The following is a 25,856-nucleotide window of genomic DNA, read 5'->3' on the forward strand; positions in this document are numbered from 1 at the left end:
TTTTTAGAAACAGACAGTTGATCTTAAAATTTATGTGGAATTGCAAGGGACCCTGAACAGCAATGTTGAAACAATCTTGTAAAGAACAAAATTAGAAGACTCATACTTCCTTATTTCAAAACTGATTATAAAGCTATAGTGATCAAAAACAGGTATAAGTATAGAAATGTAGATCTATGGAATAGAATTGAGAGTTCATAATTAAACCCATTCGTTTATGGTCAGTTGATTTTTGACAAGCGTTTCAAGACTATTCAATAGGGAAAAAGAGTAGTCTTTTCAACAACTGGTGCTGCGATAACTGGATATCTACATGCAAAAGAGTGAATTTGGACCTCTGTTTCACAATATATACGATAATTAACTCAAATGAATCCAAGACCTAAATGTAAGAGCTAAAACTATAAAACTTTTAGAAAAAAATATAGGTGTGAATCCTCATGACCATGTGGTATGGTGCGAGTGTTTGTGTTTCCCCCAAATTTGTATGTTGAAATCCTAAATCCTGAACGTGGTTCCATTGTGTAGCAGTAAGCATGTCTGCTTTACACGCAGAAGGTCCTGGATTCATGCCCCAGGGGAGCCACGGTCCATGGTCTACAGCCATGCCACCTTAAACAAACCCGATCCTGTCTGATCGCGAAAGCTAAGGAGGGTCAAGTCTGGTTAGTACTTGGATGGGAGACCACCTAGGAAGACCAGGTGCTGTAGGCATAAATAATAATAATAATAAAAGAAAGCAAGCAAGAAAGAAAAAGAAATCCTAAATCCCAAAGGTGATACCATTAGATGGGGCCTTTGAGAGGTGATCAGGTCATGAGGGTGGAATGCTCACAAATGGGATTCCACACAGCTCCCTTGCCTCTTTTACCATGTGAGACTACAGTAACTCTGACCTGGAAGGAGGCTGTCCCCTGACCACTGGCACCCTGGTCTTGGACTTCTAGCCTCCAGAACTGTGAGCAATAAATTTCTGTTTATAAGCTACCCAATGTGTTTTTGCAGCCTGAACAGACTAAGACACCTTAGATTAGGTTAACAGTTTTTTAAATATGACAGACAACAAAAGCACAAGCAAAGAAAAACTAGATAAATTGAACCTCTTCAAAATTAAAATCTTGTGCTTCAAAGTACACTATGAAAAAGTGAAAAGACAACCCACAGAATGGGAGAAAATATATTTGCAAATAATGTATCCGATAAATGTCTAATATTTAGAATAATGAAGAACCCTTAAAACTTAATAAAAAGTCAAATAACCCAATTAAAACTGGTCAAATAATTTAAATATACATTCTCCAAAGAAAATATACAAATACTAATAAGTGCATCAGAAGATGCTCAACTTCATTAAGTCATTAGAGAAATGCAAATAAAAACCCCAATGAGCTATCATTTCAAACCCAGTAGGACCAGTATAATTAGAGGAAAAACAGAATAAGTGTTGATAATGATGTGGGCAAATTGGAATCTTCGAACTTTGCTGATGGGAATGTAAAATGGGATAGCTGCCATGGAAAAGTTTGTGATTTCCTTGAAAAGTTAAACATGGAAATACAATGTGATCCTGCATTCCACTCCTAGCCATGTATTCAAGAGAATTGAAAAAATAAAAAAAAAAAAAAAAAAAAAAAACCCCGCAAACTTGTACTCCAATGTACATAGTACCACTATTCATGGTGGCATATCCATACAAGAGCATATTATCCAGCCATAATTAAGAGTGAAGTACTGTCACATGGTACAAAATGAATAAACCTTAAACACATGCTAAGTGAAAGAAGCCAAACTCAAAAGGCTACATAAACTGTGATTTCATTTATAGGAAGTGTCCAGAATAGGCAAATTTATAGTAACAGAAAACCAATGAATGGTTGCCAGGGGTTGTAGGAAGTGGATAATAGGGACTGACTGTTTGATGTGTACAGAGTTTCTATTAAGGGTGATGAAAATGTCCCGGAATTAGTGGTGATTGTTGTACAATATTATGAATGTACTAAACGCCACTAAATTATACACTGAAAAATGTTTTAAACGGTGAATTTCATGTAAATTTACTTCAAACGAAAAACAAACAAACAAAAAAAAACCCCTGTAGGTAGCTGGCCAATAAGAGAGAGAACTCAAGTAATCTAAGCTCAAGATGTAGATCTGGAAATAGATGGTTGCTGAAGCCCTAAAAGTAGATGAGTCAACTGTGGAGTCACTTAGAGTAAGAGGAAAGGGAGACTTGCAACAGGACCGTGAGGAAAGACCAACATTTTAAAGCATGAACATAAGAAGAGAAAGCTCCCAAGGACACTGAGGAGGAGGAAGTGGAATGGTAGGAGCAAGAGTGTGAGACACAGAAGACAGAGGATTTGTCAAAGTGTAATAGTCGTAAGTGTTAAATGCTAAGGAGTAAAATAAGATAAAGGCTGAGAAATGTACACTGGATTTAGCAAAAAAGGTAGATGTAGTTTCACTGGATTGGGAGAGACCAGGTTCAGATACACAGCTATAAGAAGAAATACCTTCACTAGCTGACATCAGGGAAATGGAAGTTACAGTAAATTAAACGTCATTATCTCCCATTAGAGTGATATACATATTTGCGGAAATGTGTTCTTGGCATAGCCCTTTTGAACAGCTATTTTGTAACATCTATTCAAATTTAGAAATTAGCATACCCTTCTACTTTGCCTTTCCACTCCTAGATATCCTTCTGTGTATGAATTGGAAACAAATGTCCATGAAAAAGGGACTGATTAAATAAACTGTTTAGTGGACGATGGTTGCCTCCTCAGTATTCATTTCCCTCTTCCTGTTTTCAAACAATTCTAATTTTGTTCAAATAACCACCTTTCCCCAGCAGACTTTGGGTTTCAGAGAAACTGACCTTACCCTTAGCTCAAGGGATAGACCTGACTAAGGGTAATTGCATCTATCTCGCCAATGATTTTCTAAGGCAAGATTAAGAACTTCAGCTTAGGGCATGATTCAATTCAGGTTTCTGGGGTTTCTAGAATGTTCTCCCTTGATCTTCTGGGAATGAAATCTACTTAGTCTCTCTCCTGAATTAAAAAGCATGTAAGCTCAGTGTAGCCGTCCTGTGACCATGAGGGGAACCAGCCTTAGAATGAGGTCCACATTTGTAGTTGGTAGAACAGATAGGAAAAAAGCAAGACAGAAAGAACTTTATTTTTGATAAAATTAATGAGCCTCTGAATCACCCAACCCTGAAGGGCAGCCTAGCTAGTCTTTCTGCTGGATGAGCCAATATGTTTTCTTACTATTTAAGCCAGTTTCACATGGGTTGTCCGTTACTTGCTTCTGAAAACTTTCCAATCTGTACACAATGACACAACTATGTTATGGAATACAATGTAGCTGTTTTTAAAAAAATGATTTTTACATACATGGATTTATGTTTGCATAAATGATTATACATGGATTTAACATACAAAAAAACATAGCCCTATTGGGTGAAAGTGGAATAACTGATTCCATTTATGTAAAAATTTAAAAAGCAAAATAAAATATGCTTCTATATGTGGATATAGTTGCATAATTTATTTTTAATTTAAAACATTTGCTGCATTGAAAATGTATATAATGCATATGTAAATTATGAAGCATAATAATAAAATGAAAACCAGTAAACTCACCACTGAATTGACGAACTAAATATAACATTGCCAAAAACGTTGAGGCTATATATGTTCTTTTCTAGTCTCATCACCCCTGCTCCCTCTAAAAGAGAGAGAATAACTCCAAGAGGTAACCACTACCCTGAATTTTCAATAAATAATTTCTTCGGTTTTTACACATATATAGTTTTACCATATATGCGTGTTTCTTCAAACAATAGTTGCCAATTTTTTAATCATTATGATATCATAAGATACATAGATTTCTGACTTTTTTTTTTCCTGACTTGCTTTTTTCACTCAACATCTCATGTGTAACTAACTGTAGTTTATTCATTCCATCTTGATATAAATAGGTGACTTTTTGAAAACATGTTTATCTATTGTCAGACATTTTTCCTTTATGAATAATGGTGCCATGGACATTCTTGAACATGTGTCTTGGTCCATATATGTGAAGATTTCTCTACATAATAGTAGGAGTGGAACTGCTGGATCATGCTTTATTTTTCTAGGCTATGCCAAAGTAGTTGTACCAATACAGACTTCTGCCAGCATTGCTTAAGTGTTCCTATTATTCTATACCCTTGTACCATCAGACTTCTTAATTTGCACCAGTAAAATGGCTTTAATATGACATCTCACTATGGTATTAGCATTTCTATGATTACAGTGGAGGGGAGCATATTCATTATTTGTCCGCACTTTGCAGTCCTAGTTAAAGCATAGCTCAGAATAATGCTTCCTTCTGGAAGGCTTCCCTGACTTCCTCAGATCCACAGGCTAGACTAAGTGCTGCTACCAATATTTTGAATATTTCTGTCATTATATTTCAACAACCCTCCATTTTTAAGCTACTTGAATATCTCATCTTTACAACCAAAAGTATAGTCTAACTCATCACTTTATATGGAAAATTGGCCTTTTACAAGTATATACAAGTGTCTCATTTATGGTTCTTTCTTTTGAAAAGATAGAAACCTAGTTCAAATTGATTTAGGAAAAGACATTTATTGGCTTAGATATTAAGAAGCCTAGAAGCATATCTGGCTTCAAGAACGACTAAAACCATGTTCTTAAATGATATTGTAAAAAATTTCCCACCTCCCACCTTCTCTTAGCTCTGCTTCATTTTGTGATGGTTTTTTATTTACCGTCCTTCCCACCGCCGCCAGTTCCAAGCTTAACATCTCCCTCGTTGAAGTGGAAAAGATGGCCACCCCCTTCCTCCATCTTTCTTTTTTTCTTCTTAGCGTTATTCCTGATGAAGCAGCATAGAGTAATGATTGAGAGCATGGACTGAGGAACCAGACTCCATCACTTACTATTCATATAACTTTGGGCAACTTATTTAAACTCTCCAAGCCTTAGTTTCTTTATATCTATGTAACAATAGTTTCTACTTTGGAGGGCTGCTGTGAAGATTAAAGTTGCTAATATTTGCAAGATGCTTTAAATAGTGCCTGGTACAATTTAAGGGTTAAATCACAGGGATTTGATTGGGTTATAAGTCTATTATCATCTCCTAAGGGATCTGGCTAGGGTTAGGACTTACTTAATATCTGGAGTAGTGGAAGGATCATTTCTTTTAAGAAATTTGGAGTGTCATTACCTAAGACAGGGAATGAATGTATGTTAGGTCAACATAACAAATATTTACTACAGGAAAGTTAGCAAACTGCTGCTTCAGACAACTTCTCTCTCAAGATTTTATTTTACTATACAAGTGAATTCATGTAATGTTTCTAACAATACAAAGGGATACAGAGTAACTTGAGAGGATTTCTGTATTTATGCCTGTGGTGGTTAAAAAAAAAACAAAAAAGCACGAATTGCTCTTTTCATTTGCACGAGGTAATTATCATTTGTCTAGCACTTCACCAAAGTACTTTCATATACATTAGGTAATTTAGTCCATGCAATAGCTCTGGGGAGTAGGTATTATTAGTCTTCCTCATTGGTAAGGAAACTTAGCAAGCAGAAATACATATGAATGTAAATTTTAGATAGGAGGAATAGGAATGATATACCCTTACCCATTGGTCTCCCACTGTATTTTATGTTTTGCCGATACTCATAGTATGTAATAATTTCTTTCATTCAACAAATATTTATTGAGCACTTGCTATGTACCAGGTATTGTTTTAGGCGCTGGGGATACAGCAGTGTACAAAACAATCTCTGCGCCCCTAAAGTTGACATTTTAGTGGAATAATGGCAGACAGACCATAAAATAAATAAGAAAAATATGTAGTATGGTAGATAGTAATTCGCGCTGTAGAGTAAAATTAAATAGGGAATGCAGACAGGGATCGTAGAGGTATGTTCTAATTTTACATACAATGGTCAGAATTCGTCAACTACTGTCAACTATTTTGCACTGTTTGCAGCTCCGCCAGGAAAGTAATAAAATCTAACTCCCATTTACCCTCACAGCACTTAGCACTAGTCACTTAGGAAGGCAATACTTAAACTGATCAAATTATAAGCCTTCTGAAAAACAAGTAGTTGGGAAATAAAGGCCTGTGAGGTTCCTTTTAGCTTTTTACATTCCTGAATGAAAGCTATGTTAAATGTTTTTAGAGGTCGGTTTAGGTTATGTCAAACATCTACCTTTTTGGCCCTACAGTGCGCAAAAGCTTTTGTGCATGTGCACTTAAAAAAAAAACCCACCATGGTCAGGTCTGTTGGGATCAATTGTAGGTGTTTTCTAGGAAAAGATCAGCTCTTGGGGTTCCTATTAAGGTGCTTGGTGGAGACCCAGTTATCAGTTCACCGAACCTCCATGAACCAAAGAGCAAGGTTCCAGTCTCCGAAACACAAACTACAAAATAAGAAATCCTCTAACATCCTCAGCGCCGTATTCAGTCGGAACCTTGACCTCAAGATGGCGTCGCATAGTCACAAGATTCAATCAGCTCCAATCAAAAATGGCAGGGTGGGTCGTAATTTACAGCTCGAGCCTTTCTAGTCCCCATTCAGGACTCCTTCTCTATGGTTATTCGTCGGGGCGTGGTGAGTCAGAGCCAACAGTGAAGACTATCTATATGCGTTCTTCTCTATGAGTCTCCTCTCTACTCCCCCAGCCGCAGTGCATGCCGGGCAAGAGGAAGACCTCCAGAAGCGCCCCGCGCAGCGCGGCTGTGTTTGCGTTGCGGCCTGTGCGAGTAGTCGCTTCGGAACCAGTCTCCCAGCGAGCGGCGCGCAGAAACCCCGAACCGGTGGAACCCACTCGTAACCTGGAGCCCATAAGGCCGCGAAGACAGTACCGTTTCCTTAGCGGCAGGTGAGTTCACGCCTCTGAATGCGTGTGAAAACTGGGAAACCGGGTACCTCGGCTAGGGGAGGAAGGAAAGCCGGGGAGGCTCCGAAAGGGCCGGGGTGGGATGGGGGTAAAGAGGGGGGCTGGGTGGGGGAGGGGACGGGCACGAGGCTTGGGTTTTTTCACTTCTTTAAGGCCTCGAAAACCAGTGGGCCCAGAAGGAGCCCGTGGAGGCCGGACCTATTGCCAGAGGTTTTTCTCTTTGCATTGTTGCCCACTTTCCCTTTTCCTTTCACGGGCCAGCACAGTGAATCGCCTCCGTTCTTTCTGGGCTCTGCGTTTGCCACCAAACGATAGGTGTGCCCCCGGGGAGCCCTTCTCTGAGGCCCTTTTCTAGCCAGAGCCTGCGGAGCCTTATGGTGGATTTTCCGGGCCTAGGACTCACTTGGCCTAGGTTCTGTCTAGAAGCCAGCCAGCACCCACTCTTTAGGGAGCTGCTAGCCACCAACGGATATTTTCCCCTTCCTCTTTGGTCATTTAGAGCCCATCGCTGAGTTGAACTCCTCCCTCCCTCCGAATTAAGCTAATGCCTAATTTTTTTTTTTTTTAAGCACCCTCTTGGTTTGCTTGTCTAAGATAATGATGAGTATTGTGGTCCTGCCCCTTCCTCCATTGGAGGTTACAGTAAACTATATCCCCATTCATTCTTGGCGATGACTAGATTCACATTAAAATGTGTTACTTCTTTCTCATCCTTATTTGATCTTAAATACTACTTTCTTAATACATTTTTCAAAATAGATCTAGGAATATGAAGATAACTTTGAAGTTATGTAATTATGGATTTAAATTGCCATGGAAAAGCCATTTTGATACTGGGCAGAGTGGAGCAGACCAAAAGGAGGGAAGAGATTGGACTTCTCTTGCACCAGACTGCTATAGTGTGAAGTACTGTGAATTAGGTAGTGGGTAGTAGTGTATCAGTAATTTTTATATTGTCTTGGGGGGCTTTAATTTTTAAAAGATTGTTTCCAAAAACATTGAGAAGCCTAGAAAGGCATTCAGTTGGTCATCAGGTCCTCATGATTCAGGTAGATAATATATGTTATAATGAATCTAATTAAAGCCTTTGTTGTATTTTTCATCTGTAAAATAAGGATTATAATAGTATCTACCTCATAGGCTATTGGAATTGGGAATTGAGAAAAATGTCTGTGAAATCCTTAGTGCAGTACCCAAATAACAGTGTTTAGTACACATTAACCTGATGTTCGTTGTTTAATAATTTTCAGTCAAGTACACAAGAGCCTAACTCTGACTCTAAAATTTCTTCCTATGTAGTCTGAATAGACTTTTAAAAGTCAGAGTTAATACTTAATAAGAAGTTTCTCATTGGTGTGTTTTTACTAGAAAGAGGCATTGTGATACAGTGAAAAGCTATCCTTTGGATTGGTAATTTAAGGATAGTCGGGGACTTTGGAGTCCCCACCCATTTACTGTGTTCTCTTGGACAAAGTAGCTTCTTCATCTGTAAAAAAATAATACATATATACACGAGTAATTTGAGAGATTAAATGAGATAATGTATATCGAAAGCTTTTGTAAATGAAAGTAAATAAAAGTGTTAGTTGCTATTTTTATTAAATAATTCATCTTCTTGGGGTTACCAAATTCCCTATTTTGGTCTCCAGAGTGGGTTTTTGTTGTAGGTTTTTTATTTGCTAGGTATCAAAGCACTTTTAGGAAGAAAATGTTTTTATTGTTTCACTGTTGCATGTAGGGATTATATATTAAGGATAGTTTTGACTAATTTTATTTTGTGGTTTGCTATCTTTATTCCACTTTGTTAAGGCTCTATATTTTTAAAATAAGTCCATTTTAACATTGGATAACTACTTCTGACCTAATGTAAGTTTGGGATTTTCAAGTTTTTGGGCTGCAGACAAATTAGCTATATACGTTTCTCAATTACGAAATGCATGTGTAAAAATAACATGTGCAGGGAGAAATTATGTTAACTATATTATAACTTTGGGAGCAAAAGTAATCATTGAATCTTCTAAGACCTTACAAAAATATACTGTGTATTTTTAAAAATTTCTTAATAGTCTTATACTACTGCTTCCATTCATAAAAATTTTAATTCCTCACAGTTTTGGAATAGCTTTTTTCCTTCATTTTTGAAAATGAAAAACAGATTTCTACTAACCAGAATTATTCATATTTTTAACTTTTCATTTTGACATAATTTCAAATTTCAAAAAGTTACAAGAATACTATAAAGAATTCTCAAATACCTTTCACCCAGATTCCCCAAATCTTAACATTTTACCAATTTGCTTTATCCTCTTCTCTTTTTCTTCATAGTTTTCTTCTGAAATGTTTTGCTAGCCAGTGCAGAGGTGGTTTTCTTTAACCTCTAAATGTGTATTTCCTAAAATCAAGGACATTTTTTTGACAACAGTATGATGATCAAAACCAAGAAATTAATGTTGATACTGTATTAGCTAATCTACTGAATTGGTATTGCTTTTTTTAAAAAGCATTTTAAAAAAGCGTAATTGACATAAAATTCAGTCACTGTAAATGTACAATTCAGTGATTTTTTTTTTTTTTAGTAAATGTACAGAGTTGTGCAACTGTTACTCCAAAAGGATCCCTTTTTCCTGTTTGCAAGTCACCCTAACTCCAGACAATCACTACTAATCTTTCTCTATAGATAATGTTGCTTTTTTAATAATTGGAATGGTAAAACAGCAAAGTGAAAATCTCAGAAAAAGATCAGCTCCCTTTTTGGAAACTCAAAAACAGTTAAGCATTTTCATACATCTGAAAAGCTTTCCTGTGAAAGGCACTTTTTGTTAATCATTTCTCATTTGGATATGGAACACTTTCCTACAAATAGTTTCTAAGGACTCGGTTTTTGGAAATTCAGTTTGAGAAATGATGTTTCGAAGGGCTCTGCTTAGGCTGAGGCAGCTATGTCAGTCCCTTGTACCCCAGGGGTTCTTAACCATTTTGGCACCATGGATTGGTACTCTCCTATGAGAATCTCATGCCTGATCTGAGATGGAGCTGAGATGGTGATGCTAGCACTGGGGAGTGGCTGCAAATACAGGTGAAACTTTGCTTGCTAGCCCATTGCTCACCTCCTGTTGTGCCGCCCAGTTCTTAGGCCCAGGAGTTGGGGACCCCTGTTCTAGGCTGTAAGGAAAGCAGGAAACAGTGCATGCAACACTAATGATCATTTATATTCATTGTAGAGCAAATGGACTGGTTTATAACTATATAATAATGTAAAATTTGCTCTTTCAGAGCTAATAAAAATAATACTTTGAAAGGAATCTGACATATAATCAGAGCTATGTTTATTGAGTGAATGAATAAGTTGTATATGAGGGTTTGCTGAGGAGAATCCATTGGTTCATTTGCCTCTTACAATTTCAGAAATTTGGCACACAATGTCCTGTTACGGTTAGCCTGTAAATCCATTCTTGGTACAATATTTTGTTTCTATTGCAATAAATCCAAATGGAGGACTACTTATACCAATTAGAAGTTTTTTGGAGGGCGGGGACTAAATTTATTGAGATACAATTTATATATGTAATAAAATGCTCCCAATTTCAGGGGACTTTGACAAATCCATAAACCTGTATGACCATTGCCATACTAGAGATAGCATTAGAGCTTCCATCATAGGTGCTTGTTTTTGTTGCTTTGGGCCATAAAGTGTCATTCTTAGAAGGTAAAAATGCTTTGAACTTTCTAAAAGTGAAGCACTACTAAATCATTTCAATGATAATAAAAAAATAACCACTGCATCTCTTTTTCTTAAACCCGACACACACTCCCTCAGCAATTGACTACCTTCATAGTATATCCAGACTCTAACAAAACTTGTTAACACTTTACTACTACCTGTGTCAGGCCACCCTTTCTTGGCTGAATTATTGCAGTAGTTTTTTGCTTCTACCTTTGTTCTCCAGTCTTAACAGTGGCCAGTAACACTATTAAAATGTAAGTCAAATAAAAAGCCTTCAGATGTTTCCCATCTTATTTAGAGTAAAAACCAAAAATATTACAGTGGCCTATAAAGCCCTACACTCTCTGAACTCCCTCCCCAAGTAATACTCAACATTTATCTCTAACTTTTCTCTCATAGTCTGCTCTACCTGTTGGGCTTGCTCTTCCTCCCCAAACAAACATTCCATGCCTATCTCAAGCTCTTTATACTTGCTGTTTCCTTTGCTTAGGAGGCCATTGCCCCCAGGTATGAATAGGGCTTCCTACCTCAGCCTTTTTCAAGTCTTTGTTCAAATATTTCTTGGTGAGCCCTGACCACAGTATTTAAATAAATGTGCTCCCTAGCTCTCTTCTCAACTTCATTCTGCAAAGTACCAACTTGGAATATCTATATAATTTGTTATAAAAGAGTTTTACAATTTATCAGCTATAGGTAAAATCTAATAAGCTTTGTTATGATTTTAAAGTTTATTTTTAATCATTTTCACATATGTCAAAATATATAAAACTTTATGTTGAAATAAGTGGTTGATATTTTCATTTTAGGATGTTTAGAGTCAACACTAATCTTTATCAGAGATCACCAGAAGTATTTTTCTGAATTTCCGTAGAAATCATTACCTTATTAAGATAACCTTCCCCTTTGGAGTTCAGCCTATGAATAAGCACGTTTTGAATGATTGAAAGTAAAAGGGAAATATTTCATAGAAAAATTAGATGTGAATGGAATGGGTATATTGGCATAAACTAAAATTAAACATATAATCTGGTTAACTCTTTACAGAATGACTTATACAGTTAAAAACAATGAAATATTGTTTAAACATCAAGAATATAGAGGGTTTAAAAAATACTTATATCTAACACTTGGGGGAAAGTGATTCTAAAGATGAATTCATGGCCTAATCTTGATAACCGTTATGACGGTAGGCACTGGGTCATCCGTTGCTAGCATGGGAGCTTCTTAATAAATTTGGTTAATGAGGTCCTCAGAGTTAATTTGTTTACTGATTCATTCATTTATTCAACAGGTATTAATACCAACTGTCCTCCTAAGAAAGTGCTGAGATAGAGTATTATAATACAAGAGCTGTAAGTAGGACAGTAGCCCTCTCTGTTTTAAAGGAGATAGACTTCTGCCCCCCTCCTTAAAGAGTATTTGTTTTTATTTTTGAGCATAAAGTATTACAAAATAATTATTTTAAAATATTACACGTTTACAATCTTAAATTGGTCGCATTTTCCATTTCTAATGTATGCTAATACCTACTTATTTTTTTAAAGCATTTCCAGTACCCTATTTGCTAAGTATATGAACTTATCCTAGGTATTTACTTTACCTGTAAAACTTTCTAAATATTTTAAGTGTTACTGTGTTTTCTGAAATTGAAGTTTAGATTTTATAAAATATTTTTTACTACCCTAACTTAAGTCAGAAGAACATCTGTGAGCATGAAGAACATGCTTTTCTAAGACCGTTTTAAAGTAATAGCTAATAAACAGGTAAAAAGATATTTAACCTCATAAGTGATTAGGGGAATGCAAACTGAAAGTCTTTTTTACCTCTCATATTGTTATAATTAAATACCGATTTACTCCAGCAATGGTGGAGATATGAGCAAAGGGCATACACATATACTGGTGGTTGGAATATCAATTTGTACACTAGTTTTTAAGGATGGTTCAGAGGTAAAGCGTGGATATATACAGTACTAATCTGTATTATACAATTACTTGGACAGGTGCATAGAGTTACATGTCCAATTTGTCCAAAAGCATTTGTAAGGGGTAAAATGTGGAGCCAACCATTAATGTTGGTTGAATAATTATTGTATGTCTATATTATAATATTTAACTGCCTTATAAAGAGTGGAATAGAACTTTATGAACTGACATAAAGATGTTAATGGTAAGGAGGGAGAAATGCACATAACAATATAGTATGATTATATTGTTTGCAGAAAAACACAAATGATTATATATTAGTTTGTGTATAGAGAGATATTTAGAAGAATGCAACGATATATACCAAACTGTTGGGATTAGGGGGCGAGGAAGTGGAAGACATGCACTTTTTATCTTCTCTCTTCTGAAGGGTGAGTAAAACAATATAAAACAAAAAAGAAAATAGTAGAGACATCTTTTAAAAGCTGCTAACAACTCTAAGCTCCTTCAGTTATAGAGTATATAGGTGGGGGAATTTTTTTCCTAGTGTCCAGCAGAAATATCTCCTTTGATCAAATCACTGCTTATGTGATCAGGCCACTTACTTTGGCTGGTTTTTAAATGGTGCATAGAATCCACTGGGGACATCCTACCATTGTTTTTCTACTTTTCTAATAGATGTGGACCACAAAATATGTTGAGGAAAATATACAATTTGGGGGGAGGAAAAGTCTTAAAACATATTTGTTTAACAAAGTGAAAAATAAATTTCTTTTAAGTAGTAATGTCACAAACCAGGGGAAACAGTTCAGTGTGTTCTTGTGTTTTTAAATACATCAAATACTAGCATCTGATTCTTGAATTTCATTCGTTTATCAAATTTCATTCAAGAATGATTAAGGGGTTTGCTTTTAATTTTAAGAAAAATTATGACTTTTTTCATTGTCTCAAATTTATGTTCTTTTTATATTTGAGTGGTTACTATATGTAACCTGATGTGAGATTTTCCCCCTCAGGTTTATAGTTCACTGAGACAGTCATTGGTATTTGAGGAAATGGCCAACATTGAATCAAAAAATACTGTGTAACTTCGTTAGTTTTCTGAAAGGTGCTGATATGTATTAAAAAATGAATGCATCAGAACACTTTTTAAAAATAACCGTTAGATACCTTCCTGGATTCTGAGTTTGGTTTAAAACGATCGTTGATGTTTGGTATTTAATTTTTGGATATTAACTGAACCTCAAAATTTTTTTCTTCCTTTATATGTATTCCCATATGATTGTAGGAGTCTATCCTGAACTTAGATCGTGTACATTTTGGGAACTTATTTTAGAAAAGATCTAAGTTTTAAAAATTCTCAATGGACAGACAGAGAAAAGAGGGTCTTTGCCAACTCCTTTGGGTAAGAAAACTTTAGAATTTTGCAGATACTCTAAAAATGAAGGCAAACAAACCAGGCATATCAAATTGTAAAGTTTTCAAATAAAATGATTTGTTGTTTCTTTTTTTAGACTGCTGCAGTAAGAATGTCTTTCCCCCCTCATTTGAATCGCCCTCCCATGGGAATCCCAGCACTCCCACCAGGGATCCCACCCCCACAGTTTCCTGGCTTTCCTCCACCTGTACCTCCAGGTAAGTTTGTTAATTATGTTTAATCACAAACTTTAGTCTTTACAGTATTACTTTTAGGAAGATGATATATGCGACTGTGTTAGTAGCAAAGGTGTCTGCTAGCATCCATCTGGAAATGTGATGTTTCAATTTCATCACAGCAGTAGTTTTCATATCTGGCTGAATATCAAACTCATTTTGGAAGTATTTAAAATTTTTTATTTTTAAAAACTAAGTAATGTATTATAAGGTTAAAAAATCAAAGGTTTACAGTGAAAGTTTCTCATCGTAGTCCCATATAGCTGTTGTTATCATCTCCTTACTGAAAGAAAGGAAGAAAAGCCAGGGTTATTAGTTTCTTATTTATCTTTCCAGATTTTTTCTGATGCATATTATAAGCCTCTATAAGTATATATATATTTTTTTATCCATTAGTTTTTAACATTTTTTAATTTCACATAGATATATTGTTCTGTGTCCTACTTTTTAAAAATATTTGACAGTATATAAGGCTTTCCAAATCACTGTATAAACACTTCTCTCCAAAGTTCCGTGAGGTAAAAAAAAAAAAAAATCAGGCCCCAACCTCAACCCACTGAATCAGATCCTCAGAAATTGGGGCTCAAGAATCTTAATTTTTCAAGTTCACAGGTGATTCCTAGGCACCCATTTAACCATAGTTAAGAGAATCTACATTTGAGAACCATTATCTTGATCTGTAATTAGTATTGCTTGGCCTCAGAGAAAGTTTTCCTTTGGTTTATGGATGATAGTTCAGGTATTTTTATTTTAACTGGGTTGATAACATTTCATATAAAATCATTTTCCCTTCCAAAAGGTAGTATCTAAGAGCTCTTTTTATTTCACTTGTTAGAAATATTTCAACATAGAATTCATGTAATTCAGGTTGGCATCATTAAATGATCTTGTAAATCATCCAGAAATATTTCTGTTTAAGGAAAGTTTTACATCAGGGACCAATTTATAACTATTGGATTATTTATTTGAAATTGCAGTCTTTTACTAAAGAGCTTGACTGTCACAAAATCAAAAATACTTTGCATTTGGCTCATGTGATAGGTGGTTAATTCATATGTACAATACAGAGGCTCAGCTTTGGTGACCTCCTAGACCAAGTACAAAGCAGAATTGGAGTAGGTGTGATAAGCAACAAGATAAACATGGCAGTTTTTCTGGAATGTCATTTAAAACTTCAAGAATTTGGGTAAATCCTAGATTTAAAAAAATCAGAACAATTAAACATATATCATGTAGTTGAATACAATACTTGGACAAGTTTTTAATACACTTATGCTTATAGCAGGATGTTTTAAGCTGTTCTAGATAATCATGGATGTGTTTTTGTTAACCGCCTGCTGTGGTGTGGTATGAAAGTTAAAATGCTATCAGTTTATTATCCCACGAAACAGTTATTTACATGCTCTCTAATAGACTGTAAAGGAATTTCTGCTGAAAAGGGGGTTGAGAAAATAATGTTAACAGAGAACTGAATAAAGTTAGTTGTCAACCATCAAACAGATTAAGGACAGTGTCCTGAGCACTTTCATTTGATTTTCATAAATTTATTCTCATGATTATGAGATCAATTTTTTGATAGCCCTTACTAGTAACCATGATACTTTTTAAAAAGCACTTATGTTACAAAGTTACAGAGAAGAATATTTTATTCTCTATAGGGGACAATAAAAATCAGCGCCTTAATGTTAGATTTGTTTTATAGACAGGATTTTAAATCCTTTCAATTTTAAAAGAATACTATAAATGTAATATTTTCTAATGAGCACTATACCAAATTTTAAATAGAAGTAAAAGATAAATGGGACATGTTTCTCTTAAGGCTATTCCCTGCTAGTTTTTAAGATGAATCAACAAACCTCAAAACCAGATTTTCAGTATTTCTCTTTGTATGTTTGGTCAGTGCCATACTAATAGAGGCATTTGTTTAGAGTGGTAATGCTGTTAAACAATTCTGATTCCATTTCTAATAGCACACAGTATTATTTCTGTTTAGGGAAGTATACATGGGTGATAAATCAGATTTTACTTGCAGCTCATTCACTACCTGAATTCTGTGTGCAGCATCAATATTTTAAAAGGTAAAAAATGAAATACTGTTCTAAACCACTATAATAATTCAAGACTACAATACCTATCTAGTAAATACAATTAATTGAACTCTGAGTGAGATTTATGTATGCGGCAATCACAGATATTAAGTCAGAAAAGAAATTTGAAAAATGAGCATAATTTTTCCTTAAAAAAATATGCGTGCATGTAGAAAAAGGGAGTTTTTTCCTCACAGTTACTGAGAGTTCCTTTTAGTAACTGTTAAAAATGGAAAAAAAATTTCAGGGTTTTTTTTTCTGAATGTTTAATAGAAAGTTTATCTGTGGATGAGGAGCATTTGTTTGTTTTTGCAAAATTAAAAATTTAGCTATGAACTGATTGATTATCGTAGTTTTGAGTATACACTGTATTTTAAGTGCTCCACATAAATGATCTCAGATAATATTACAGGCCTTCTGAAATGAGGAAACTGAGTTGATGTTAAACAGCTTGCCCAAGGTTACATAACTGAAAGTGATAGAACTAAGAATTAAACCTAAGTTTGATTTTGAAGCCTATTTTTTTCTATTTTGTACAATCTTTTGTAGGTTTATTGATAGCAATCTCGATTTTTTATTTTTTAGAAAACTTTGAAATTATTTTAAATAAATTATTTTGGAAAATAAATCGATAGTGTTAAATGTTTAAGAATTAATTACCAGTTTTGGATAGTTATCTTAAACAGATGCTGAATTTGAACTGAAGAGCAGTTTCAGAACTGGGGTATATTTAGATGCATTTTTAAATTTATATTGGAAAAGTAGACAGATCTTTCAAAATTTTTTTCATCCTCAAACAGTAAGAATTCTTCATTAGTTATGTACACAAGTACTTTTAGTACTTAAGGTATTGATTAGTAAATAATGTAGTTGAAAACAAAAATGCAGATGTCAGTAGGAGCCCATTGACAGCTCCTAAATCCTCATAGCAGCAGATGCTTGTCTTAGAAGTTTTTCTTTTTGACAGTGACTGAGATTACTTATCTTATTTTTTGTATGATTTTTGTTTTTATTAAAGACTAGGAATAATAAGATTCTTCCTAGGTTTCTGGGTTAATTTCTCATTTGATACTTAAAAAACTTTTAAAGGATTTTTTATTTTTAAAGGATTCATTAATACTGTTGTTCACCCATAAGTGAATCTATTTTTGAAAGTAACTAGTTGAGAATTTTACTGGATCAGATGAACGTGAATCAATATCTATACAGAATTTTATACTGCTTAAGGCAAAAGCATGTTGTGGTAGCCTTTTTGCTTTGAGAATAGTTTGTTGTACGTAAGCTTATATAGATTGACCGGATATCACATTGCTCTTGAGAATAAGGCATTCATTAATATCTCATTAGTCTTACATTTCCATTTAAATTAACTGTGAGTTAAAGATGGTATCTTGAATGTATGGCATGTAGTTGATATAGATACAGTCATATATAATTGTATGCTTAAAACTAACTCATGCTTTTCTCTTAGGAACCCCAATGATTCCTGTACCAATGAGCATTATGGCTCCTGCTCCAACTGTAAGTATAATTTTAAGGACGAATTAGGAGATATAGTAGTGATATTGCTTTTAAAGCTAAAAAATATTATAACTTAGATAAATTATTTTAAGTATTTAAAAGAATAATAGGAAGTGAGCATCCATTTATACCATAATGATTTATCGATTAAGTGATATTTTCATTCAGCCATACATATATTCAGTTGTCCCTAAAATATGCTCTCTAAATAGTTTTATGGTGTTTCTCTTAATCTCCGGACTCTTCATTAACTTAATATTTTAGATTTAATTTATTTTTCCCCTAGCAGAAATTTAAATTTTGAAACATAATTTATATTGAATATATTTCTACTCTTTCCTCCTATCTACCTAATTTTTAGCCTCTTCCAAGCTATATTTTTTTCTGTTCCTTACTATGATACCTTCAAGTTTTGTCAAATTTTACTGAAGCCTTTCCTCTGCTGAAGTGTTTCATTATTCAGTCTTGGATTTTGAGTCTTAATTCTCCACATTTATTAAAGTTTGTATTTCTTTGAGTATTGGTAGAATATCATATTTCATTTGGAATTCCACTGTGAGAGAGGGTAGATCTCAATACTTAAAACTTTTTTCCTGCCTGTGGGTTTGGAAAAGGGAGGGGAATGGTTTTATTCACATTAAAATGGAGATGCGTGGGCAAACAGAAATCTGCCGTGAAGCACACCACTAAGAAGATATGGTTCTGTAGACCAAAGTGGGAGTCAGCTTTTCTTGCATTGGACACCCACTGTTTGGCTATTTTGTAAAAGTTCCACATGACAGGTACTCTTATCCTTTCGCATTTAGAGTTTGGAGCAGCTGCCCCAGTTCACTGATACTTATTCAGTGCCTACTGTGGGTATTTTGCTAAATTGAATTCCAGGTAAAATGATTAGTAAGACCGTTCCTTCCTCTGAGAAGTTGAAAGTTATAAAGGGAAAATAAGACAGAAATATAAGTAACTGATAAACTGATAAAAGGTAAAATTTAAATGGGGAGAGTATTTGAAAATTGTGCATAAGGATGAGGGATGATGGAAATTTGTCTTTAAACTAGTACAGAGTACAGTCGTGAAGAAACTTCTGGATATATTTGATAGTTTTAAACAATTTATTGATGTCTTAAACATTTAAAAATTGTCTTAAATGTAAAAAAGTTTTTAAGTTATTTTTATTTGCTTTTTCTATTAGGTAATCTAGTAGTGGAAATTTACTTGTCATTAATGAAAAATCCCATATGCCTTAGGAGCTTTTGATTAAGTATGTAGACCTTTTATTAATGATGTGCTATATTTTTACTACCTTTAACATTAATATTTTTAGCTTAATGTTATTGTATTCACTTCCTTCATAATCTCCACTATATCTTATTAAACGTAATAGGAAATTTAATTGCCAGATCCAATTTTATTGCCTTACTTCATTCTAGGTCTTAGTACCCACTGTGTCCATGGTTGGAAAGCATTTGGGAGCAAGAAAAGATCATCCAGGCCTAAAGACTAAAGAAAATGATGAAAACTGTGGTCCCACCACTACGGTTTTTGTTGGCAACATTTCTGAGAAAGCCTCAGACATGCTTATAAGACAGCTCCTTGCTGTAAGTAAAACTTTTTTATTTAAATTTTTTAAATTATAAATTTAAAACTTAGGAAAAGCAGAAAGAGGATGCTGATTATTTTCTCCATTTTATTCTGAAAAATTTCAAATAGTACAGTGAGCACCCTTGTAACACATTTTGTTACATTGACTTTCTCTATACACACATGCTGCATATTCCTTTTCTGAATAATTTGAGAATAAATTGTGGCATGACATTTCACCTTTGAATACTTCTTTTGTCTCCTAAGACCAAAGACATTCACCTACATGATCACTAAATCATTGTTATATTTAAGAAATTTAAAGATGGTATAATATTGTTAACTAATATGCCTATAATTTTTATTTAATTTTTCCAATAACTTGCCAAATAGCTATTTCTATTTCGGATATGTGATCAAGGATTATATGTTGCATTTAATTATCATGCCTCTCTAGAAAGTTTCTTAAATGCAACAGTTCTCAGGCTTTTTGTTGGTTTGCTTGTTTTGTTTTTGTCTTTCATTGATAATTTTGAATGAAGAGTCCCAGAATATCTCTCCAATTTGAATTTGAGTGATTGTTTGCTTATAGTTATATTCAGACTAAGCATTTTTTGCAAAAATGCTTCATGGGTGATGTAATGTTCTCAGTGCTGCATAGCAAAAGGCACATGATATCTTCGTCCTTTTGGTGGTGGTTAGTTACTCCTTGGTTAAGGTGATGGAATCTCTCCATTGTGAGATCTTTCTCCCTTTGTCATTAATAATTAATTTCTGGGTTAGTATTTGGAGACTATGAGTTCTTTTTTCCCAGCAACCTTTAAAACGATCGAATGATTCCTTTTTAAAGTTTTTATTATGAGCATAAATAATAAGTTCCTTCATGCTTTTTACTTGAAGTCATAGATTTTTTTTTTTGGTCTTAGTTTTGAAAATTTTATCTTAGTGATATATACACATTATTAAGTGAAGGAATACTGATTTTATAATGAAAAATGACAGTGTCTGTACTCATTCCCTTCATAATATCCACAATATCTCAGAGAAGTCATTTCTAAACTTTCTTGATTTTATAAGTAACGTACATTATTACCATTTCTGTTTTGTAAATTATGTGATCCTTGCATTAAAAAATAATTTGGAAAGTAAACGTTCACAGAACCTAGCTTTGTCAGATCTTAGTATTTTCTGATAATTAGCTTTAGATTTTTTCTTAAAGAAATAAAACATTACAATTGAAGTCCCCAGTTTCCATTTCTTCCTCAAAGGTAATCTACTATCCTCAATGTTGTATTTATCATTTCCGTGCATATTTTTTTCTATAATTACATACTTATATTCATTATAATTTATAATTTATAAGTTTTAATTCTGTATTCTTTCATAACTTGCTTTTTTCACCGAACATATATGTAGCTCTATTTACTTTTGATTATTATATACCGTTGCATTGTAGAAATACACCATAAATTGTTACTTTTCAACTGAAGATCATATAAATTGGTTCCTTTTTTTGATAATACGTTTTGCTTTAATATTACTGCTGGTAATACCATGTCTTCATAGGTGAACCCGAAAAAATCTCTATAAGGTATTCTCTTAGAAGTGGAATTTCTAAGATAGGGTATGCTTGCCTTCAGTTTTATAAGCCAATACCAAATTTTTCCCAAAGTGGACATTAGGACGCCATTTTTAAAATGTCTTTATTGAGATATAATTTATACCGTAGAATTCATCCTTTCATAATGTACAATTCAGTGGTTTTTAGTATATTCAGAAAGTGGTAAAAACACCATCACAGATTCCAGAGCATTTTCATCACCCCAAATAGAAACCCTGTAAACATTAATAGTCACCTTCCATTTTCTCTTCACTATATAGCTTCTGGCAACTATTTTTTTCTGTTTCTTTGGGTTTTCCTATTCTGGGCATTTTATGTAACAGAATCATAAAATGTGTGGCCTTTTTTATTTTGTCTTTCACTTAGCATAATGTTTTCAAGGTACATCTGTATTTGCAATGATATTTCATTTGTTTTAGTGGCCAAATATTCTATTTTGTTTATTCATTCATCAGTTGATAAGACAATTGGGTTGTCTCCATTTTTTTGATTATTATGAATAATGGTGCTGTGAATATTTGTGTACAAGTTTTTGTGTGGATATGTGTATTTTTTTCAATTTGAAACACCCATTTTAAAAGCCAGTTCTTGATTTATACATGCAACAAAGTGATTTGTTTTTGAGCTTTCTTTAGATTCCTGAATTTATCTCTTACCTTCCTTTTATTTCTTTCACTTTTAAGAATTCCTTTAAATATCTGGTGATCCTTGAGTGTCTGTTCATATTTACAAGTTAGGGATTAAAAAGCTTTCATGTGCATAAGCTGGGCTTGTAAAATGTGGGGCATCATTATAGGGGAATCTAGCCACCAGCCAGAGGTTTTAAATACTAATATGTGGAAGTCTTTTTTTTTTTTTTTTTTTTCCTTTGAGGTTGGTTGGCCTCTTGAGAAAAATTCCCAGTTTCATGTATGGGTTGGGAGTGAAGGACTGAGTTCAAGCATTCTCCCCTCAGTACCTACTCTGTATCTTATCCAGATTTCAGCTTCATGTTTCAGCCCCATTTTCCACTGTACCCTTTTTTTGAACCTCCAGTCCAGATCCACTTAGCTTTGTAGAATCAATTACACAAATTCTTTTTCATAAGTATCTACCTCTGTAGACACTTGCAGTTACAGCTTTCTTTGTTTTGTTGAATGAATTATCATCCATTCATTTGTCTTTTATCTTTTCACAATTTTGTAGAATTCTGTTGTTTCCTTATGCTATATCAGACCTTAAGGTTTTTTATCTTTCATAGTCTTTGATTATTATTTAAGTAGTTTCCCTAAAGGGAGATTTGAAAATTTCATTCTGGTCTTTGACAGGCAATCTTTAGTTATTATTTTCCACAGATAATTTTTTTAACCTTTAGTTTTTTAATAATTAGAAATAATGTTGTAAAAGTGGAAAGTAAGCAAGTAGTAATAAAGTCCCAACTTTCACGCAACCTGTCCCATTAACATTTTGGAATATTTCTCATCATTTTATGAAAATTCTTTTTCTCTATATAATTCAAATCTTCCTGTATATTTGCAATTTTCATGCCCCATGTTGCTTTTGCATTCCATATCAAGCATTTTCCCATGTCATTAAAAATCCTTTATAATGTATTTTAAAACATCTTTATAGACTTCCTATTTACTTGAATTTACTATAGTTTTAACTATTGGGCATTTGGGGTTTTTATTTATTTTTAATACATAATGCTGTAAAAGACAATTTTCTGCAAATAAGAATCAGTAAAAATTTATGTTTAAAAATATTGTTATATATTTCTATCATAATGGCTTTGTGGGAATTGAGAGAATTTTCAGAAATTTATTTGTGGTATGATTTTTTTGTTTCTATTTTTTCCCTAGTGGGAACATAATTGTGCTCTTATTTGCATTATAAGTTATTTTGTTAAGTAGTAACAATTTTATATTTTCCTTTTTAAGAAATGTGGCTTGGTTTTAAGCTGGAAGAGAGTACAAGGTGCATCTGGAAAACTTCAAGGTAACATACTTTTTGTTATTTATTGAGGTCATTTTAGCTACGTAAATCACATTTTTTAAACACTTTTTATTATGGAAAAATTATATATATGTAAAATAAGAATAGCATGGTCAACTCCCATGTAGTCATCACCTGGCTTTAACATTTATCAACTCATGGCCAATTGTGCTTAACCTGTACCCTACCCATTTCCTCCTTTTATTATTTTTAAGCACCAGATTATTTTGTCTATAAATATTTTAGTATGCATCTCTAAAAGATAAGGGCTTTTAAAAAATCCATGATACTCTTATAAGACCTAAAATAATTAACTATTTTTCTTAATGTTATTAAGTCAGTATTGAGATATCCAACATCGGGTCAATATTCAGTCAACTCTCAGATGTCCAGTTGCCTCAAATGTCAACTTTTATAGTTTGTTTGATTTAGGATCCATATAAGATGCACACATTGCAATCAGTTGACATATTTTTTTAAATCTCTTAATTTTAAAATTTTTCTTTTCTCCAGCAGTTATGTGTTGAGATTGGGTCATTTGCATCATATTTCTTTAGTCTGGATTTGTTGGTTGCAGCTCCAGTAATATAATGTGCCGTGTATCTCTACCCTCTGTATTTTATGTAAATTGGTTGTTAGTTGTATCTTGAGACTTTATCAGATTGGAGTTTATTATTTTTGTTGATGCTTTTATTTGTTAAAAAAAAAAAAAACCCTAAAGGTAGCTTTCTTTCATAAAGACACATGTTGGGCCATCTTTGTTTTATGGTAGCAGCTGTTGATTGTCAACGCTTAGGTTGATTCATTCATTTGGGGGTTGCAAAGTACTCTATTTTGAAGAGTTCTATCATTCCTTCATTGGAGAATAAATATTCTTCACTTATTAGAATACTTCTATAAGGATAAACTTTCCCTTCCATCTACTCTTCGGTTACTAAGAGTTATAATTTATATTAAAAAACCAAGATAAATGCTTTGGTTTTCATTTCATTTTTCAAAAGAATGAGCTTGTGTCTTAAACATCCTCTAGCAATGACTTTTTTTTTTTAAGAATTATTTTGAACTTATATGAACTTGAATGAAGGATTTTCAATTTGTTATATTTAATATGGATTAATTGCTATTGTTATTGCTAGTAATGCTTCAGCTGTCGTAAGTTAGTTGCCTCTGCAAGTTGAATTTCCAGTAGTTTAGACAGAGTCCTAAATGCCTCTGATATCTTCTTCATTAATCTGTAACAATAAAATATTCCAAGTTCAGTCAAGTAGCTTTTCTGCCCTAGACTTGGGATCAGCCATATTTGCAAGGAGCTCTGGGGTTTTTTTTAATGGGAAACTGCTTTCAAAATCATAATCTGAGAATTGGGTATACTCATCGTAAGAGCGGTTTGGTCTTTGCTTTTATGTTTTTCTAGTGTACGCTAATTCAAGTTCAGGACTAAAAGGTTTTTATTTAACTTTTTCTGTCATATACCTATATTTCCATTCTCCCACACTGGGAATCCTGAGTTTCGAGGACCCCTGAGATGACAGACTATTAAAAAATTACTGACTTGCTTCACCACACATTTCATATACAATTTCAGATAAGTAACACCAACACTATCATCAACAATATGATTACTGAAAAACAAAATTTTTTTATTGACAGATCTTTTTGTCCTTAGGATATATCACAATAAAAATGTATGGTCAAATTCACTATTTTAAAATCACTCAGAATAGTTTCTTTTCGTGTGCAGCTATGTTATTAACTGTATACATAGTTGTATTAATTTAATTTTACTTTCAATTTTTAGATTACACTTAAAATTTAATTTTGTTTAATAGCTCTGATTTAAAGCCCTGGTAATAATAGTGAGACTATAAAAATGAAACCTTTAGAAAAATTAGATGGGTAATTAGGATAAAAGATAATTACTTTTATAATTTAATGTCACAGAGAAGCGTTTTATTTTCATTCGAGCAGCTTATTCTCACTTATTTGTAGCTGTTAAGTTTGGATAGATGAATTCATAAAGTAAAACAGACTCAATCATGAAATTTGGTGATTTTGCTAACTATCGTATCAGCACTTATTTAGAAGTTTGCCTGATGTGAATTTTTTTCCTTTCCTCTGTTTTTGTCTTCTCTTTTTTTGTCTTCTCTCTGTAAAAGTGAAATTCTTATCAAAGGCAATTGAAGGAAAGGGAGGAGTGACAACATGAATGATACTTTGTACAGTATTCTAACTTTTGATCTCCTAATTTTTCATAAACATTTTTCTTTTTCATAATTGTATTGATATTTCACTTAATTCTTTACATCTGTTGCTAGCCTTCGGATTCTGTGAGTATAAGGAGCCTGAATCTACCCTCCGTGCACTCAGGTTATTGCATGACCTACAGATTGGAGAGAAAAAGTTACTTGTTAAAGTTGATGCAAAGACAAAGGCACAACTGGATGAATGGAAAGCAAAGAAGAAAGCTTCTAATGGGGTATGTTTTTCTTACTTCCTATCTTTCCTTGGGTCTTCAATAATATTTTAACTTTATTCTGTGTTTGGCTTCCTTTCATCTGACTTACAGTACTGCCTATATCTCTAAAACAAGTATAATTATGTAAACATCGTGGCTCATACATCCTTAATGGTTTTGAGTTTCTAACAGTTTAAAGCCCATATTCTTAGCATGGCATTCAGGGCTTGCTCCAGTCTCCCTTTCTAGCATCCCCCATCAGTTCCCCTCCATTCAGTCATGTATCCATACAAACTTCCTTTGTGCTCTGCTGACATCTCATGTCCTTGTTGCCTATACAAGCTCCCTGTTGAAATTTTATATATATATATATATATATATATAT

At 33.6% G+C, this 25,856-nt stretch overlaps 1 protein-coding gene and 1 pseudogene across 2 annotated transcripts in view; both read left to right on the forward strand.

The window, feature by feature from the left end:
- Nucleotides 1-595: 595 nt before the first annotated feature.
- LOC118600721 lies at nucleotides 596-714 on the forward strand (annotated as a pseudogene).
- Nucleotides 715-6,724: 6,010 nt separating this feature from the next.
- Nucleotides 6,725-25,856, forward strand: part of RBM25 (RNA binding motif protein 25) — a 43,647-nt gene continuing 24,515 nt past the window's right edge. Inside the window, exons 1-7 of one of the 2 annotated variants that reach the window (XM_036218321.1) lie at nucleotides 6,734-6,915; nucleotides 13,871-13,987; nucleotides 14,097-14,217; nucleotides 17,794-17,843; nucleotides 19,271-19,438; nucleotides 22,962-23,019; nucleotides 25,332-25,492. In XM_036218321.1, coding sequence (XP_036074214.1) covers nucleotides 13,946-13,987; nucleotides 14,097-14,217; nucleotides 17,794-17,843; nucleotides 19,271-19,438; nucleotides 22,962-23,019; nucleotides 25,332-25,492 — 600 coding nt within the window. In that variant the 5' untranslated portion in view covers nucleotides 6,734-6,915; nucleotides 13,871-13,945. Of the gene's footprint in view, nucleotides 6,916-13,870; nucleotides 13,988-14,096; nucleotides 14,218-17,793; nucleotides 17,844-19,270; nucleotides 19,439-22,961; nucleotides 23,020-25,331; nucleotides 25,493-25,856 lie in introns of both variants that reach the window. The other variant, XM_016134784.2, reaches the window with a different exon arrangement.

The sequence above is a fragment of the Rousettus aegyptiacus genome, unplaced genomic scaffold (genome assembly GCF_014176215.1).
Source record: "Rousettus aegyptiacus isolate mRouAeg1 unplaced genomic scaffold, mRouAeg1.p scaffold_m13_p_3, whole genome shotgun sequence".
Lineage (NCBI taxonomy): Eukaryota > Metazoa > Chordata > Mammalia > Chiroptera > Pteropodidae > Rousettus > Rousettus aegyptiacus.